Source organism: Vicugna pacos, chromosome 1 (genome assembly GCF_048564905.1).
Source record: "Vicugna pacos chromosome 1, VicPac4, whole genome shotgun sequence".
Lineage (NCBI taxonomy): Eukaryota > Metazoa > Chordata > Mammalia > Artiodactyla > Camelidae > Vicugna > Vicugna pacos.
This window is the reverse complement of record NC_132987.1, coordinates 14,550,893-14,568,430: the sequence shown is the minus strand read 5'-3', so window position 1 is coordinate 14,568,430 and position 17,538 is coordinate 14,550,893. Positions and strand designations below refer to the sequence as shown.

At 36.1% G+C, this 17,538-nt stretch overlaps 1 protein-coding gene across 2 annotated transcripts in view; it reads left to right on the top strand.

Annotated features, from left to right (window-relative positions):
• RYK (receptor like tyrosine kinase) overlaps positions 1–17,538 on the top strand; it is a 96,697-nt gene extending 79,159 nt beyond the window's left edge. For both annotated transcript variants that reach the window (XM_072955149.1, XM_072955124.1), the window contains exons 14-15: positions 15,132–15,268; positions 16,414–17,538. In XM_072955149.1, coding sequence (XP_072811250.1) covers positions 15,132–15,268; positions 16,414–16,525 — 249 coding nt within the window. In that variant the 3' untranslated portion in view covers positions 16,526–17,538. The remainder of the gene's footprint in view (positions 1–15,131; positions 15,269–16,413) is intronic.

The window sequence follows — 17,538 nt, the reverse complement described above, 5'->3', positions numbered from 1 at the left end:
GGTGGGAGAAATGCATCTTGTCTCTTAGATTCAGAACCCCGAGGGCCTAGCTTATATAACAGTGGGGAGCTTGGCCTAGCCTGTTCTTTCAGAGCTGTGATAGCAAAATAAAACTTCTCTTTCTAACATTAATGTGAAGAAGTTAAAATTCCAAGTAAAGCAAGACAAACATGCAAAGCAGCTCACACAGTTCTCTCAGTTGTCCAAAGAGAACATGGACTTCTTTAGGGGAAAGGAGGGGTTGCTTTTCTGGTTTTGATATTTGTTTTTCCCAAATGATGTAAAAAAGGGAAGCGGATTTGATTTAGGCCAGCACACAGCTGCTGCCCTGAATGGCAGCAAGGATGGTTGTGCTCTCTGATAAGGTGCTTGTTCTTAGGGTTGCCAGGTCTTTATTCAGAGGTTCTGAGTTATAGCTGCAATCCCTTGCCGGTTTCTGCCTTAAAGCACAGTTCTTTTCATGGGGAAAAAATGAGTTTAACTTTGTTTTAGAACTATGTTGAATTACAGCTGTATGGTTTTCTAATCCATCCCTTTAGAAAAGCCTGCATCTGAACATTTTTGAATGCAGGAAAGTAAGAGAGACTTTTCTCACTTTCTTTTTTTTGAAAAATCTCATTCCATAATTGATTTGAAAGATTAATTCATTCAACTCTTTGAGATGTTAATATCCTTTTCTTTTTTAACATTTTTTATTGATTTATAATCATTTTACAATGTTGTGTCAAATTCCAGTGTTCAGCACAATTTTTCAGTCATTCATGGACATATACACACTCATTGTCACATTTTTTTCTCTGTGAGTTATCATAACATTTTGTGTATATTTCCCTGTGCTATACAGTGTAATCTTGTTTATCTATTAATATCCTTTTCAATGGTTGATTAAAAAATTTTATGTTTTTATTACTCATTGAAATACAGCATAGTTGCCTTAGAAATGAGGTGGCAATTGTGGTGAACCCAAAACTCATCTAACAGGCAGGAAATAGAATCTGTAAGCATGTCATGTAACTTCAGGAGATTGGAGACTGTTTGTTTGCTTAGAAAAGGGAACACTGATAGCTAATATTTCAGAGGAGTATGCAAGGTAGCCAGCAGTGCTGTTTGCTTGCGCAGTGGAAGCCCCCAAAATATGCATTGCTTAATTTAATGTATTTATCTGTGTAAGTATTCCATTGCATTTTTAAAGTAGTAATAGGAGTTACTCTTTATAACATTTATGATTGCATATTTCACAGGAACTCCAGAGTAAAAATTAGATGATACATTTCAGCCAATGGGACCTTAGTTAATAACACATCTCTAAGCAGTGTGATCTGCATCTCTTCAGCTGGGTGCACTGCCCTGTATGAGCTGGTAAAGTCCATGTAAAGGATACGTGGCTTAGTTAAGCAAATATTTCAAAGTTGTACTTAGAATTAGTTATTTTTATGGTTATGATAGTTTACAAATTTTCTGAGAGTTCACATATTTTATGTAAGAATCTGCTGCCCATCAGGCTACAGTCACACCAAATACGTTATTGCTGTTTGATACTTGACAGCTTTATGTTTAAAAATCACCACAAACTTAATGGTAAGCAACTTAACAGAAGAAATACTTTAAAATTATAATTAGTTTTAGCATGTCTTGGCATAAACTTATTTGAAATGTCTGTGTGACCCAAGTTCTTCTGAGCTGTACTTAGAACGTGTTGGTGAGAATACCCATTGATTTACATTTAACATGGTCAGCTCCTAAATGTTCATATTTCTCTTCTTTAGAAGATTCTTATAAATTCATTTCCTTAAAAAAATATATTTTCTCCTAGATATCTTTTGCCTTGGATAATTTAGATTGAAAGGAATGGGAACACTGTTCCTATGACTGTGACTATTAGTGTAAAAATCCTGCCTTTCAGTTTTGTGGGATTGAATATTTTTTTGAATTCTTATATTAAAGCACACGTGTTAAAGTTGCTTTTAAACATCTGTATTGAAAATATGTACACATAATCATGCTCTGTACCAACTTTTCCTATATAGATAAAATTGGGGGTTTAAAAAGCTACATTTAATAATCTACTTTTGGACTATAAAACTTCATTCAGAGTCAAATGCAAAATAAGTAATGTAATCCCACTCCCACCAGAATATCTACACATGTAAAATTCGTATTTTAGCTGTTAATGTAGCAACATTAACTGCCTTGGAAGGGACATTTTCTCTGTCCTTTCAAAGTCCTTTTGGCATTTCTTTATAGTTAAAAATTCTACTTGATTTGTTTAGAAATATATTAAAGTTTTCCATGTTAAAAATAATACTTGCTTCTCTGGGTTGTGTTTTCAGTTCTTACTGGAAGGATTCAATATTTCACTATGTCAAGATTCTTAATGTTAGTATCAGCTTTTAACTGTTGAACTTAGGAAATACGCACAACTAGATTTGACTAGTTATAAATCTCTAATATTATTCTAAGAGATGACGTCATTATGGGCATTCTTAAGACTATCTGGATACTGTTCTTACTCTGTTTTCATCAGATGTGGTACTGCCATAGATTTTTTTGGTGACTTTCTTTTCTTTTGTTTGGAAATAGATTTCTTGATTTATATCTTCTTTGAATTATTTAGTTGATTATAGTAGCTAACATAATTATGCTCTCGAGACTTATCTTCTCTTAAGAGACTAAATGCAATCAGGAATGTATAATTAAGAGTTTCTTTCTTGGTGGTTTTCTTGCCTTTATAGTATTACATTGTGTTTAAAAAGCATTTTCTTGGGGAAAAAAGCCAAGCAAATAATTTCCGGGCTAATCTTATCAGTGTGGTTTGTGGCAATGAAGAGATCCTTTAAGGTATTTGGACAGTTGTTAAGGTGCAGAGAATATGAAAATTTGTTCCTTGACATTATTTCTTTTGTGAAGAGTTTATCTCTAGAGTTTATCTCTAGAAAGTCTGTAAAGTTATACAGATATTCTGTTTGCAGTAGAATTTCTTAATATTTGTGTTTGCCCAGTGCCATGGAAAGTCACTGCCACAACTCTGAACATACTTGAGCAGAAGAAGCTCACACTTATCATATGCCCATGAAGAGTAGTCTTCTGAGCTACTGTGGTATCAAAGAGCAATAGTTTTCAGAGAAAGCTTATTATTATTATTATTGTTTGTTTGTCTTGGGGGGGTATTAGGTTTATTTATTTATCTATCTATCTTTCTATTTATTTATTTATTTTAAAGGAGGTATTGGGGATTGAACCCAGGACCTCGCGCATGCTAAGCGTGTACTCTACCACTGAGCTGTATCCTCCCCCGTAAGAATGCTTATTATTTTTAAAGGGACAGAAAACTTTCTATTTTATACCATTTCTTCATTATTAATTTTAGAATAATACTTAGATTCCCAGTATTTATTTTGTTTCCATTATGGTTGCAGATATTACACATCAATAATCTTAGATTTATTTAAATATTGAATTGACATTAAGAAGAATTGATAAAAAGACATTAGGAAAAAGCTGGAGAAGTGAAAAGATCATTCAGACATTAGTTTAGGAAATAAAGATTTAAAGTTTAATATTAACATAAAGAACATATTGTTTAGTTTTATGAAATAGTATTATTTTAGTAGACCTAATCTTTCCTGGGGATGAGGAATAAATGGATTTACTCTAGCAAAAGTTAATATCTTTTCAGAGAGACCAGTTGCTGTCTTGTGACAGTGTAGTGACCCTCGATGTATTTTCTTTATTTGGCTCTCCTTAAGAACAGATATTTTCCTCAAGAAATCATGTGAACATCTCTTTTCTTCCCTTTCCTACCTTGTCCTTATCATTCTATTTAATATTCCCTTCAAATGGCCCCAGTGTTCTGATGGAGCAATGTCTGAGCATCTGGTACAGTGGACAGAAGTACCATAAATAGCAGACATGTGTGATGGCCTGGTAGGTAGGGCTCCAATACTGGCTCTTCTGTCTTTTTAAATCATGGATCCTAGGACAGATACATAGCAGAAGAGGTCTCTTTTCAGTCATGCATGACACTCTGTATCTAAAGATGGCTGATTTTGGAAGTTGAGTTGGCAACATGAACTAAATTTGATACCTGATGCAATCAGTGCATTTTATATATAGTCATTATGCACCTGGGTACATTTGTTTAGCTGGAATAAAAAAATATTTGCCATGGTGATAAATATGGAGGATTATTAAGATTTTAGGGTTAATAGTTTACATTGAAGAATTGTTCAGAGGACCCCTTTAAAGGTCACTTGTATGAACTTACTAATTGGATCTTAAATTTTAAATAGTAGATCTTTTTTAAAGTATCATAATTCTGTAGATACATATTTCAGCTGTGGCTATTGGAAAGGCCTAGAAGATATGTGACTGAAAAATTAAAATTCATAGAACATTAAAACTTCAAAAACTGGGTATTTAGAAAGGGATATATACTAATAAAGCCTGTACCATGTGTGCAGCATAGTGTCAGTTTTGGACACTTATGAAAATTGGTTAGTTAATGTTAGTGAAAATTGAGTGAACGCAGGCTTCTACTCCTAAGAATATTCCTGCATGCTGTTTTGATCTTCAAAGTGAACTCTTAATTAAAGGAATTGGTAGGGAAAGCTCCAAAATCCTTCCCCTTGGTCTTCAGAGTTTTCCGGTCCTTAACCTTCCCTCCCCTTTATAGCTTCATATTTTCTACTGTGCATTTCTTTATATACACTTCAGCCAATCTGGAATTCCTGCTGGATCCAAACATGCCAGCTGCTTTTATGACATTTGATTAGATCTTCTTTGGATGCCCAGAGAACCTTGTATCTACTTAGTGGCACCTATCAAGAATTTTGTGTCTACCTAATGATACCTGTCACTTGCTGCCTTGTATCTTCATGCACAAGTCATCTTTCCCAGAATGGACAGTGGGGAACTCTGCCTTAATTATTTTCCTTTAGCAGGTGTTCCATATTTTACATATTTACAAAATTGAAGTTGATGTGTGTGGTGTGTCTTTTGGGTCATTTATTTGAAGGCCATTCACAGCCAGTGTTATTAATCTTATCCTTGGAGAGCTATGTACTTGACTGTGTAAAAGCATCCCAAATGGCCTCACACTGTCCTCTTCTCCTCTCTGTTTCTGTACTGAGTCCTCACATTTCTCCTTGTCTCACTCTCACAGACTTCACTTCAGAGATCCCATTTGTTCTCTTGACTTCAGTTGTTATTTATGAGTAAATGATTTATTAATTGACTTTTGTGGCCCAAGGTCTCCCTCTTAACTGTAAGATATGTTGCATACACGTCTACTTTGCTTTTCTACCCAGGGCCCATGATTCTGAAAACTTCAGCTCCAACTTTGATCTGTACTTCTCTTTAGTTCTCCTGTTGCAGTAAATTCTAAGTCACTACAAAGGTACAGCACAATAGAGGACAATAGGCAGAATATCTGGTTTTGATGGGAAACGTGATTGATGTGGGGCACGTGGAGTTCAAGATGCTGATGTGTGGAACGTAGGTCTTGAACTCTGGAAAGACACAGAAGCAAGATATTAGAAACTGGGCATCAAGTTCATAAAACTGGTGATTGTATGAACAAGGGAGTGATCTCAGACGTAGTAAATACAAAGAGAGAAGAAAGCCAAGGGAAGAATATAGGGAATTTTTATTTTTAGTTAGTGAGAAAGGAAAGATAAACAATGAAATAAAACAGAAAGGTAAGAAGAGAATCTGGAGAATGCTGTGTCTTAGAAACCAAGGAAGGAAATAGTTTCAAGGAGATTCTAGTCTATAAAACATATCTGCATTGGTCAGAAAGGATGAGGAAATCATTGGACGCTTTTGAACAAGCAGGTTTAGTAAGTCATTAGAGATAGATAAAGCACTTGTCAAGGGCTCTGGGAAGTGAGAAAGTGGGGGCAATAAGTAGATTACACTTTGAAGAAGTTCAGCTGTGAAGAGGAGGGTTAGGGTCATAGCTTGATGGGATGGCATGCTCAAGAGAGGTTTTATTGTGTTGTTTTGCGTTTTATTTTATTCGGTTTGTTTAGTTTGGTTTTTAGGCCAGGGAACAATGGGGAGAAGGAGATTGGACATGTGGTTATTGGAGGTCCAAGACATGATGGGCGAATGGGCTCATAAGCCCAGGGAAAGGTATAGTTTGTCGCAGGAAGAGATATACCTCTTGTCTGATACGGGAGTAAAGCAAGAGATAGAAGAGAGAAGACATGAAAGCTCTTAAAGAAGGATTGCTCATTAACCTGTGGGACAACTTCAGGTTGCTGAATTTATGTGTAATTGGGGTTCCTAAAGGGACAAAGTGAAGGTAGAGGGCAGCAATGTAAGAAGACAGTAAACCAGTATCTTTAAAGTATTGTAAGAAAAAACTTGCATAGAATTTTATACTCGGTGAAAATATCTTTCAAAATAGAAGGAGAAGTAAAGGAAGTAAAGACTTTTCCAGAAATACAAAAGCTGAAAGAATTCATCACCAGCAGACACACACTATAAGGAAGGTTAAGGTGAGTGGGGAAGGTATAGCTCAAGGGTAAAGGGCATGCTTAGCATGCAGGAGGTCCTGGGTTCAGTCCCCAGTACCTTCATTCAAGCAAGCAAACAAACCTAATTCTTCTCCTCCCCTCAACAACAACAACAAAAAGAAATGTTGAAGTCCTTTAGTAATGAGTAATACTAGATGGAAATACGGATCTGTACAAAGGAGCAAGTACCAGAAATGGTAACTGCCTGGTCAAATATACATGGGGTTTTTCTTATTACTTAAGTTCTTCTAAAAGATAATTGAACATATTTCAATGCCCCTTTCTCAGTAATTGATAAAATAGAAAATCGGTAAGGATATAGATTTGAATATCAGTACCAACCAGCTTGATCTAATTAACGATTATAGAACACTCACTGAACAACAGCAGAATGCATATTTTCAGGTGCATATGGAATATTTACTAATGTAGACCATATTCTGGGCAATGAAGTCAATAAATGTAAACATTTCGTTTATACAAAGTAGGGTTTTGTGAACACAGTGGAATTAACTTAGAAATCAAAAATAGGAATCTGGAAAATCCTCAAATATTTAAATAATACACTTCCAGATAACCCATGTATTGACAAAGAAATCAAAGGGAAGTCGCAAAGTATTTAGAATTGAATGAAAATGACACATTTCAAAATTTGGGAGATGCTGCTGAAGTGGGACATACATACTATCAAACATCAATATTAGAAAAGAAGAAAAGTCTCAAATTAGTGATCTTAGTTTTCACCTTAAGAAACTAGAAAAAGAGCAAATTAGACCCCAAGTAAGTAGATGGAAGGAAATAATAAAGATTAGATGGAAGTCGGTGAAATATGAAACCGAAAATAAGAGAAAATCAGTGAAACCAATGCTTAATTCTGAGAATATCTAATGGTAAGTCTTTTGCCAGACTAATCAGGAAAAAAGAAAGAAGTTGCAAATTAACAGTATAATGATTGAGAGAGATTGTATCATAACAGATTCTTACAGCTATTAAGCAGTAAGAGAATATTTTGATCAACTTTCTCCAAATAAATTCAGACACGTGGGTGACATAGACAAATTTTTTGGAAAACAAGAATTTTCAAAGCTCACTCAAGAAGTAGATTCTCCAGGGGCAGGATATAGCTCAGCAGTAGAGTGCACACTTAGCATGCAGGAGGTCCTAGGTTCAATTCCCAGTACCACCATTAAAATCAATCAATCAATCAATCAATCAATCAAATTACCTCCTGCCCTTTCAAAAATAAATAAAATTTTAAAATAAAATAAATGAATCTATTTTTAAAAGTAGATAATCTATATCTATTTAATAGCTCTATATCTATTTTTAAATGTTGATGAATTTTTAGTTGAAATCCTGCCCAAAAAGAAAACTCTAGGTCCAGAGTGAACTCTAGAGCACTGGTGAATACCTCCAAACATTTAAGGAAGAAATAATCCAAATTATATACAACTCAGAAACTGGAGGATAGAATACATTCTCTTATTCTACGAGGTCAGCATTACCTTGAAATACCAACAGACAAAGACTACAGATCATATCCCTCATGATCACAGACACAAGAAGTCTAAAGAAAACTTTAGAATCCATAGATACATTTAAAAATAATATTATGACCACATTGGCTTTATCCCAAAAATACAAGCTTATTTTATCATTTGAAAATCCAAGCAGTGCAATTTACTCTTTTAACATACTAAAAAAGAAAAACGAAGTGATCATCTCAGTGGATGCAGAAATAGTATTAAAAACAATCCATTTTAATCCATTAAAAACAATTCATTTCTAGTTCCCCAAAATTCCCAGCAGACTAGGAAAAGATAAGAACTTCCTCAGTCTGATAAGAACTTCCTCAGTCTAACAACAACAACAAAAAAGCCTTATAACTAATAACATACTTAATGCTGAAAGGCTGAATTGTTGTTACCTAGTACCAGTTACAAGACAAGGACACCCACTCTCATCAGTATTGTTCTCAAGGTTCTAGCCAGTGCACTAAGGCAAGAAGAGGAAATAAAAGGCACAAAAATATTGGATAGGAAAAAGTAACTATTTGTAGACGACATGATTATCTATGAAGAAAATCCAGTGTAATATACAAAATAGCTACTAGAACTAACTAGTGAGGTTAGATGGTTAGAAAGATTACAGGATACAAGATCAATGTACAAAATCAGTTGTATTTCTATATATACTAATATAATTCAGAAATTGAAGTTTAAAAAAAAACATAAAGCATCATAAAATAAGAAATTCTTAGGAATAAATATGACAAAAATGTGAAAGACCTGTATAATGAATGCTTTAAAACATTGTTGAGAGAAATTAAAGACCTACGTAATGGAGTGGTATTCCTTGTCTGTTGATCAGAAAACTCAGTATTAAGATGCTGGTCCTCTCCAAGTTGATCCATATAGATTCAATATATTCCCAAATAAAATCTTTACAGACTTTTAATTTTTTGATAGAAGTTCACAGATTGATACAATTGATACAGAAGTGCCAAGGCATAGAATAGCCAAAACAGCTTTGAAAAAAGAAACTTGGAGGTCTGATTTCAAATTACAGTAATCAAGACAGTATAGTGGTGACATTATGGATAGATTAGTGGAATAGAATAGAGCATGTAAAACTTAACCCACATAGGTATGGACCACTAATTTGCAACAAAAATGTAAAGGCAAGTCAGTGATGAAAGGATTACCCTTTAGACAAATGGTCCTTGAGCAATTGGATATCCAGCTACAAAAAATGAACTTTGATTCATACCTTGCTCCATATACAGAAATTAACTCAGATCACAGATCTAAATGCACAACCTAAAACTGTGAAACTTAGCAGAAGAGAACAGTAGAAGAAAATCCTTGGAGCTTTGCATTAAGCAAAGATGTCTTAGGTAAGACATCAAATCAAGATGTGAAAAAGAACGAGTTAGACGTTATCAAAATTTAAAACTTGTACTCTTTGAAATAGTATGAAGAGAATGAGAAGACAAGTCACACTCAGAGTATATATTTGCAAATCATGTATCTGATCAAGGACATGACCTGCAGAATATTTAGAGAACTCTCAAAAGTCAGTACAGTTATTTCCCACTTTTCAGAAGTTCACTTTATGCCACTTTGCTTTTGTGAAAGACCTCTGTTAGTACCTGTTTTCACTAACCAGAAGAAATCCAATGAGGATTTTTGGTTTTACAAAAAAAAAAAAGTGAAAAGTGAAAAACATTCAAGTGTTTGTTTTGCAGTAGCCATTTATAGAGGTTTCTCACACCTTGAGCAGAGAGGATGACTCTACCAAATTCCTTTCTTGGACACTCACTACACTCAGCATCTCAGAATCAAGCTGTCGGAGCTTTGAACTGTATCCGTAAGCATCTGTGGTTTATCTTGATATTGTGCACGTGTTAGCAAGATTGCTGCTTTGCTTTATGCCATTTCAGTCTCCAAAATGTTTCATAAGAATACTTTCAGATAGCAGCAGAAACCTGTGATTAAAAAGCAACCCAATATTAAAATGGGCAGAGTACTTCACCAGTGAAGACATATAGATGGCAAATAAGGACATGAAAATATGATCAACATAATTAGTCATTAAGAAAATGGCAAGCTAAAACCACAATGAAATACCATTGCACACCCGTTACTATGGCTAAAATTGTAGGCTGGAGTGTTTGCAAGGTTTTGGAGGAACTAGCTCTCTTACACTGTTGATGGGAATGCAGTATGGTACATTCACTTCAGAAAACAGTTTGGCAGTTTCTTAAAAAGTTAAATTGTATATTCTGCATCCAGTTGTTTTGCTCCTAGATAAATGAAAGTATATGTCCTTACCAGTACTTACTTGTACATAAATGTTCATAGCAGCCTTACTTTTAGTAGTTAAACCTGGAAGTAATCCAAATGTCTGTCAACAGGTAAATGGATAAACTGCTGTAGTCATACAATTCAACAATGAAAAGGGGTGAACTGTTGATACTCGCTTATGTCATGGATGAATCGCAAAAGCATTATCCTGTGTGAAAGAAGCTAGGCAAAAAAGTGTAGTTTGATCTTTCCATTTATGTAAAATTCTAGAAAATGCAGGCTAATGTTAGTGACAGAAAGCAGATTAATGGTTATTTGGGGATAGTAGGAGTGGTGGTGGGGAGGACTGGGAGGAAAGGATTAGAGCTGTAAGAATCTGTTGCAAGTGATGGATGTGTTCATTATCTTGATTGTGGCAATGGTTTCAGAGGTATACACGTGTCAGAACTTACCAAATTGAAACAGTTTTTTGTATGTAGGCAATACTACAATAAAAATAAATAAATACTGTGTTTGCTGCCTGACCACCACGGCTAACACATCTAAGACTGGTTCCTAAATTTGCTGGATCTTAAGACCCAGCTAGGACTCTTGTTTAAATAATGGAGTTCTGGGCCTCAGAATTATTTGGGACTCAGGAGTTTATACTTTTAACAAACTCCGCAGATGATTCTTCTTGTTACTCAAGTTTGGAAAACACTTGCCCGGATTAAATTAATTGCACTTTGGTGCAATCTGAACCCATTTCCATATGCGAGAAAGGGCTGTTAGGTTTCTAGGATGAACAGAAAGGCCTAACCGTGGAACACTTGATGCTTTTACTGTGGTCAAATGAGATCATTTAGAATTGGGCAGAATTTTTTTTCTCATCATATATAATATATTGAGGTCAGCTTTGCATTATAAATTCCCGAAGTAACAGAATGGAAATCTCTGAATAGCCCCAACATTATTGACTGTTACATTTAAAAGTAAAAACTCGGGGGTGGTGAAACATCCTGACCTTCTTCTTGCCCTCTTTCAAACAACGTCAAATGAGAGGAAATTATAGGTCTGTCTGAATTTTAAATGGTTCAGTTATCAGAAGACTTTGGAGGGCAAGTTTTCCACAAATCATCCTTGTGTTGTTTGGTTTTGATTTTTTTTATAAGGGTTGGTGAGCCAACATGTAATTAATCACTTTTTTTGTTTGCTTCTAAGGAAGTGAAACTGCAGTGTTCCCTTAGGCGTATTCTTTTTTTGGTGTATTACTGCTGCAGTATTTAATACGAGAACCTGAGGTGGGTGCCTAGTGATAATGTGGACAGAACAATGTGAAAGAAGTAATTTTTTAAAGTCAGCTTATGTATGTTACACTGGTATGGTACCTGTATACACTCTGGGTCTCAGTTACCACCAGCATTGCTGTGAAAGTCCCTGACAGTAGAGGTTGTTAGAACATCCCTTGTCAGTAGATGGGGTTGTTGATCAAGTGGCAGTATCCTCCTGTTACCGGTTCTCATTGTTTCTTCCTCTGGAATCTGGTTTGGATTGATTATGCCTCCCCCCTGCTGCTGACACTATCAGTGAATAAGAACAGACATCTCATCTTGTGAAGGAGGGGTGGGAACACCCTTCCACCCAGTTCACTTCTTTGGGCTCTCTTCCATCTGTGTAGTGAACTACTTTCCCTATGGAATTGGACAATATTTTAAAAACTAAACATTGCATTTACTAATCACTGTCATCATTAAAAGTTCATATAAATTAAAGCTTAAAGGTAGACAAATTACCTGGATGTAAGCATGGACCTTCCTTTACCTCTTATTAATTTGAAATCATTTTTCCATTTTTAAGCAGAATAGAACATTTCCCTTAAACCTATTGGTTTATTCCAATAGGCTCTGTTTCTATGGGGACTTAAAAACTATACATCCGTCTCCGTCTGATCTTTGTCTCTTCCTTCCTCCCAAAGCACAGACCTCAAGGGTGGGCATTGCTCTATCAAATGATCACTGTTAATGAAAAAGACACTAAGTTCCTAAAGGCTAAACTCTTTGGTCTTAGTATTAAGGATAATGCTGGCTTCAAAATGAATTGAGAAGTGTTCCCTCCTCTGTTTTTTCTGGAGTTTGTGTAGGACTGTACTGTGGTTTGAATTGTGTTCCCCCCAAAGATAGGTTGAAATCCAGAGCCCCATACCTCAAAATGTGACTTTATTTGGAAAGAGGGTCATGGCAGGTATAATGTTAAGATGAAGTCATAATCAATTAAGGTAGACCTTAATCCAGTATGACTAATACCATTATAAAAAGAGACACTGGCATGCAAGGGGAGGATGTTGTGTGCACACAGGTGGAGATTGAAGTGCTGCAGCTGCAAATCAAGGAACAGCAAGGATTGCTGGCGTTCAGACCACCCGAAGCTATCGAGGGGCAAGGAAGGATTCTCCCCTGCAGGTTTCAGAGGGAGCATAGCCCTGCTGACACCTTGATTTGGGGGTTCTAGCCTCCAGAGCTGTGAGGCAGATACCACTGTTTAAGTCACCCAGTTTGTGGTACTTCGTTCTTCGTTCTGGCAGCTCTAGGAAGCTCATCCAGATTTGTACAATTTTTTTCCTTTCAAGTTGATAGAATTCACCCAGTGTAACTGTTTGGATGCAGAGTTTTCTTTGTGGAAAGATTTTTGATTATGAACTCAGTTTGTTTAGGGATAATTTGGTTTGTTTGTTTGTTTGTTTATTTATTTTATTGGAGGTACTGGGAATTGAACCCAGGACCTCACGCATGCTGGGCAGGCGCTCTGCCACTGAGCTATACCCTCCTCCCGAACTCAGTTTCTTTAAAAGATAGTGGGCTGTATAGATTTTCTGTTCCTTTGTGTATTTTGGTAATATGTGTATTTCAAGAAATTTGGTCGTTTCATCAAAGATACTGAATTTATTGGCATAAAGTTGAGTTCATAATATTTCTTGATGTCTAGAGGATCTGTAAAAATGTTTCCTCTTTTATTCCTCATACTGGTTATTTGTGTCTTTTTATTTTCTTTAATCCATCTAGCTTAGCATTTCTCAACTGGGGGCAATTTTGCCTGCCCCCACCCCCCACCCTGGGGTGACATTTGACAATATCTGGGGGCATTTTCAGTTATCACAACTGGGACATCTAGCAAGTAGAGGCCAGGGATCCTGCCATGCACAAGACAGCCTCTCGCAACAGAGTTATCCAGCCCACAATGTCAGTAGTGCTGAAGTTGGGAAACCTGTTCTAGGGTTTACAATGTAGACCTTCTACTTTTAAATAATATTATATCACCTCGTGTTTCATACAAGCAGCTTCCAGTGCTGTATTTCCATTCACCCCCTTCCTTTATGCTGTTTATGGGCATATATTTTACTTCCATATATATTATAAACCCCACAATACATTGTTACTGGTTTTGCTTTAAATAATCTATTAAGAAAATGAGGAAAAAATATGTAGTTGTTATTCATATGTTTTCAGCACTCTTCATTCTTTGTGCAGATCCAAATTCCCAGTGACATCCTCTCAGCTTTTGTTTCTCTGAAAAACTGTATTTTGCCTTAATTTTTCAAGTGTATTTTAGCTTAGTATAGAATTCTTCATTGATAGTTTTAAAGATGTTGTAAAAGATACTCGTTCCATTGTTTTCTTATTTGCATAGATTATAATAAATAAAGCTGTTGTTCACTGATACAAGGCTTTAAAAATCTGTATACTTTAGACAGTATTTCTGGATTTCATTATTAAAAATAATAACTTAAAATTTAATGCATTATGCTTAGATTTTATAAACAGACTTTGTTCTTGTGTATTTTTCCTCTTTTTTCCCCTTAAAATTTTTTTTTATTTTTTCCCCCTTCATCTTTTATAATAAAAAGTAGTTTTTTGGGCAAGTTACTTTTCTGAGCCTCAGTTTCCTCACCTGTAAAATTGAGCTGCCAATGATTCTCATAGTTTTTTTTGTGAAAGTTAAATGAGACATCCGTATGATGTCTAGAACTTAAAAGGATTCATAAACACGATAGCATGTACACAGGTATCTTCCTCCTTATCCACCTTCAGCTCCTCTGACCTCAGGGTTCATGCTTGTCAGCAGAGCAGCGGAAGTCCCCAGTCTGAGTCCTTCCTGGCCACATGGCAGCAGCTCTTTGTAGACGCATTGCCTGCTGTCCACACACTCCCCAGAAGCCGCAGGCAAAAGGAGGAGCCCTGGTTGGACCATGAAGGAGCACTGTTGACACTGCTTATGATTTCTGCCCCTACTAGTAGTTTTACGTGTTGATTTTAATAAATCTGATCTTTTACTCAAGCGAGGTTCGAAGATACTCTTTCAGGACACTCTCATCTGTTAATTTAAATTATTTGAATATAGTAAAAATCTATGTTGTCTTTTACATAATTTGCATATTTCACTTATTCAAGATGCTCTTCCCTTTAGGCTAAAGTTATATTCATTTTTCACTTCTCAAAATGTTGACTAGCTACACTATTTAAAGCAACACATTTTCATATTATGAAAATTGTAGACATAATTAACAGTTTTGGTTAGTGGGGCTTGTAATCAGCAGTAAAACAATTCTTTCCAGTGGCTCTAATTACCTGAGAACATACAATAAAGACATTTACATTAAAGGATGCATTCATTAAAATGTTCTTTTCTGTCCATGCAAGAGACTAACTAGGTATGGTAGACTTCTTTTTGTAAATGATATTTTGCTTTCTTTAAGAGTTGGTTGATCTGCTATTTTGGGTGCATGACGACTGTTTTAATTGTCCCCTCATGGTGACACTGCTCTTCTTCTCAGTGGGCCTTTGGAGTGACACTGTGGGAGCTCATGACTCTAGGCCAGACGCCCTACGTGGACATTGACCCATTTGAGATGGCCGCGTACCTGAAAGATGGTTACCGAATAGCCCAGCCGATAAACTGTCCTGATGAACTGTAAGTTTTTCTGAGCTTGAAGACATGGGTTTCATTCCATTTGCAATGTCAGGATAAAAGAAGGGATGTCCATACTCATACAGAGACTTTCCTTTTGAGAATAATGCCTCTTTGGACTTGAATTAGACTCTTGTAGAGAACCACAAAGTCAGCCAGACTCATTCGCCCTTAATGCACTTGACACGAGGACTTTTTGCATCTCGTATTTATAGGGATTAATCTAATCCAAGAAACTAATGTACACAGTGAGAAAACACTGAATGCTCTGTCGGTTATTCTTTGTAGAGTGAGGACTTGACTTTTACTTAAACAACCTTAAGAACATCCTTAGTTATAAAGAGCCTTTCTTGTTGCCATCTTACCTTGACAGCTGTTGTCAGTTGATAGACGTTTAAGGAAGATGTTCTGGCTGGTGAGTGAGGTAGTTCTGTTTCCTGCTTCTGTCACATAGCTGGTCTTCCCATATAACGGTATTGGAGTGGGTAGGAGGCTGTTCAAGGGTGATTGAGTGCACAGATGAATGTGGCCTCAGTTCCAGAATCCCCTGAAATTTTTTATGCCATAGTGAGGTGGCAGCTTTTACACTGATTTCACTGTAGATCCAAGGTTCTTACAGCTTAAACTTCCTCTTCCTCCAAATTCTTTCTCTCAGAACTTAAATACTTTGACCCTTGAACAATGAGAGCTTGAACTGTGTGGGCCCACTTATATGTGGATTTCTTCCAGTGGTAAATACTAGAGTACTAACACAGCCCACAGCTGGTTGAAACTGCAGATGTGGAGGAACTGGGGGTACAGAGGGCTGACTGTAAGTTATAGGCAGATCTTGGGCACCCTGACCCCCATGTCAACTGTGCAGGATAACACATGTTATTATTTTGACTGTGTTTTAGGTAGTTACATAAAATCTCTATTTGCTGATATATTTTGACATGTTCTCATGAAGAATTGAAATTTACACATAAAATCCAGGTAACTCATTTTAAGCTTCTTTTCATTTCAGAGCTGCCAGCAGATGGTAATACTTAGTATGTCATCCTCTCCACACCCACATTTAGACAGAAAACATAACTAGTGTCAAATTGATCAAAAAGTAAGAAGTGCTGTATCAATACTAGCCAAATGTTCCATTTTTGTCACTGCAGATTTGCTGTGATGGCTTGTTGCTGGGCCTTAGATCCGGAGGAGAGGCCCAAGTTCCAGCAGCTGGTACAGTGTCTCACAGAGTTCCATGCGGCCCTGGGGGCCTATGTCTGACTGTCTCTCGCAGTCCCACAGCATCAGGAGAAAGGTGCCTGTCGGGGCTCACTTGGAGCCAGTCATGGATGCTTCGTACATCACACAGCGCCAGCAGAAGCACATTTGTCTTCCAGAACACCGTGCCTTAGGAATGCTTTAGAATCTGAACTTTTTAATACAGACTGAATAATGTGGAATATTTTCTAGGTATCACTTTTATTAGGTTGAACTGAAAAGGGTTTTGTAAATTTTTTGGCCAAAAATGTTTTTAAGCATACTTAACTTTGGACTAGGGGTACATTCTTACAAAATAAATAAACAGTTTTTAAAATTGTTTAAATACAGATATCTGGAATAGCTATCTTAGTGCCAACTGCTTTTTATTTTTTGACTTCATCAAGGTAATGTAGGTGATTCACCTTTAAAGTTTTGTTTTTTTTTTTTTTTAATATTTATCACTAGTCTTGGGAATGGTTTGTCTTCAAGATGCAGCTTTTTCTTAGGAAAAGAAAAACAGAGAAAGAGGTTGGTTTGTCTTGTACAGGAAAAGGCAATATTAGAGGAAGAAAACTTAAAGAAAATCTAGAGAAAAAAAATACTTATTAGAAACAGAAGCTGCCCTTTTATGGGAAATTGTTTCTTTTTTATTTTTTTTAATGAAAAGGAGTTCTGCTTTTTTATTTTGGGAGAAGTAGGAGCTGAGTTCACTGAAACATCTTAAATTTGGCAGAAATTAGCGGTTCTGTGAGCCAGAAGTGGATTTGAGGCAAATCAGTAGTAAACAGTGGTGATTTTATTTATTTTTACTCTCTGGAAAAGGAGATAACACGATTGCAGAAACAGAAATCATGTTTCTAAGGTTAAGAATCCCATTTATTGCACCTAGAACAGTGCTATGCACAGAATGGGTGCTTGTGTTGTTGTGGGGGGAAAATGTAAACTGGTACATTTCGTGCTTATCTTCAAGGCTGGCTTGAGTATGAATTTGTTTTTTTTAAACACTTGAAAATTAAAGAATTTGTTCTATATTA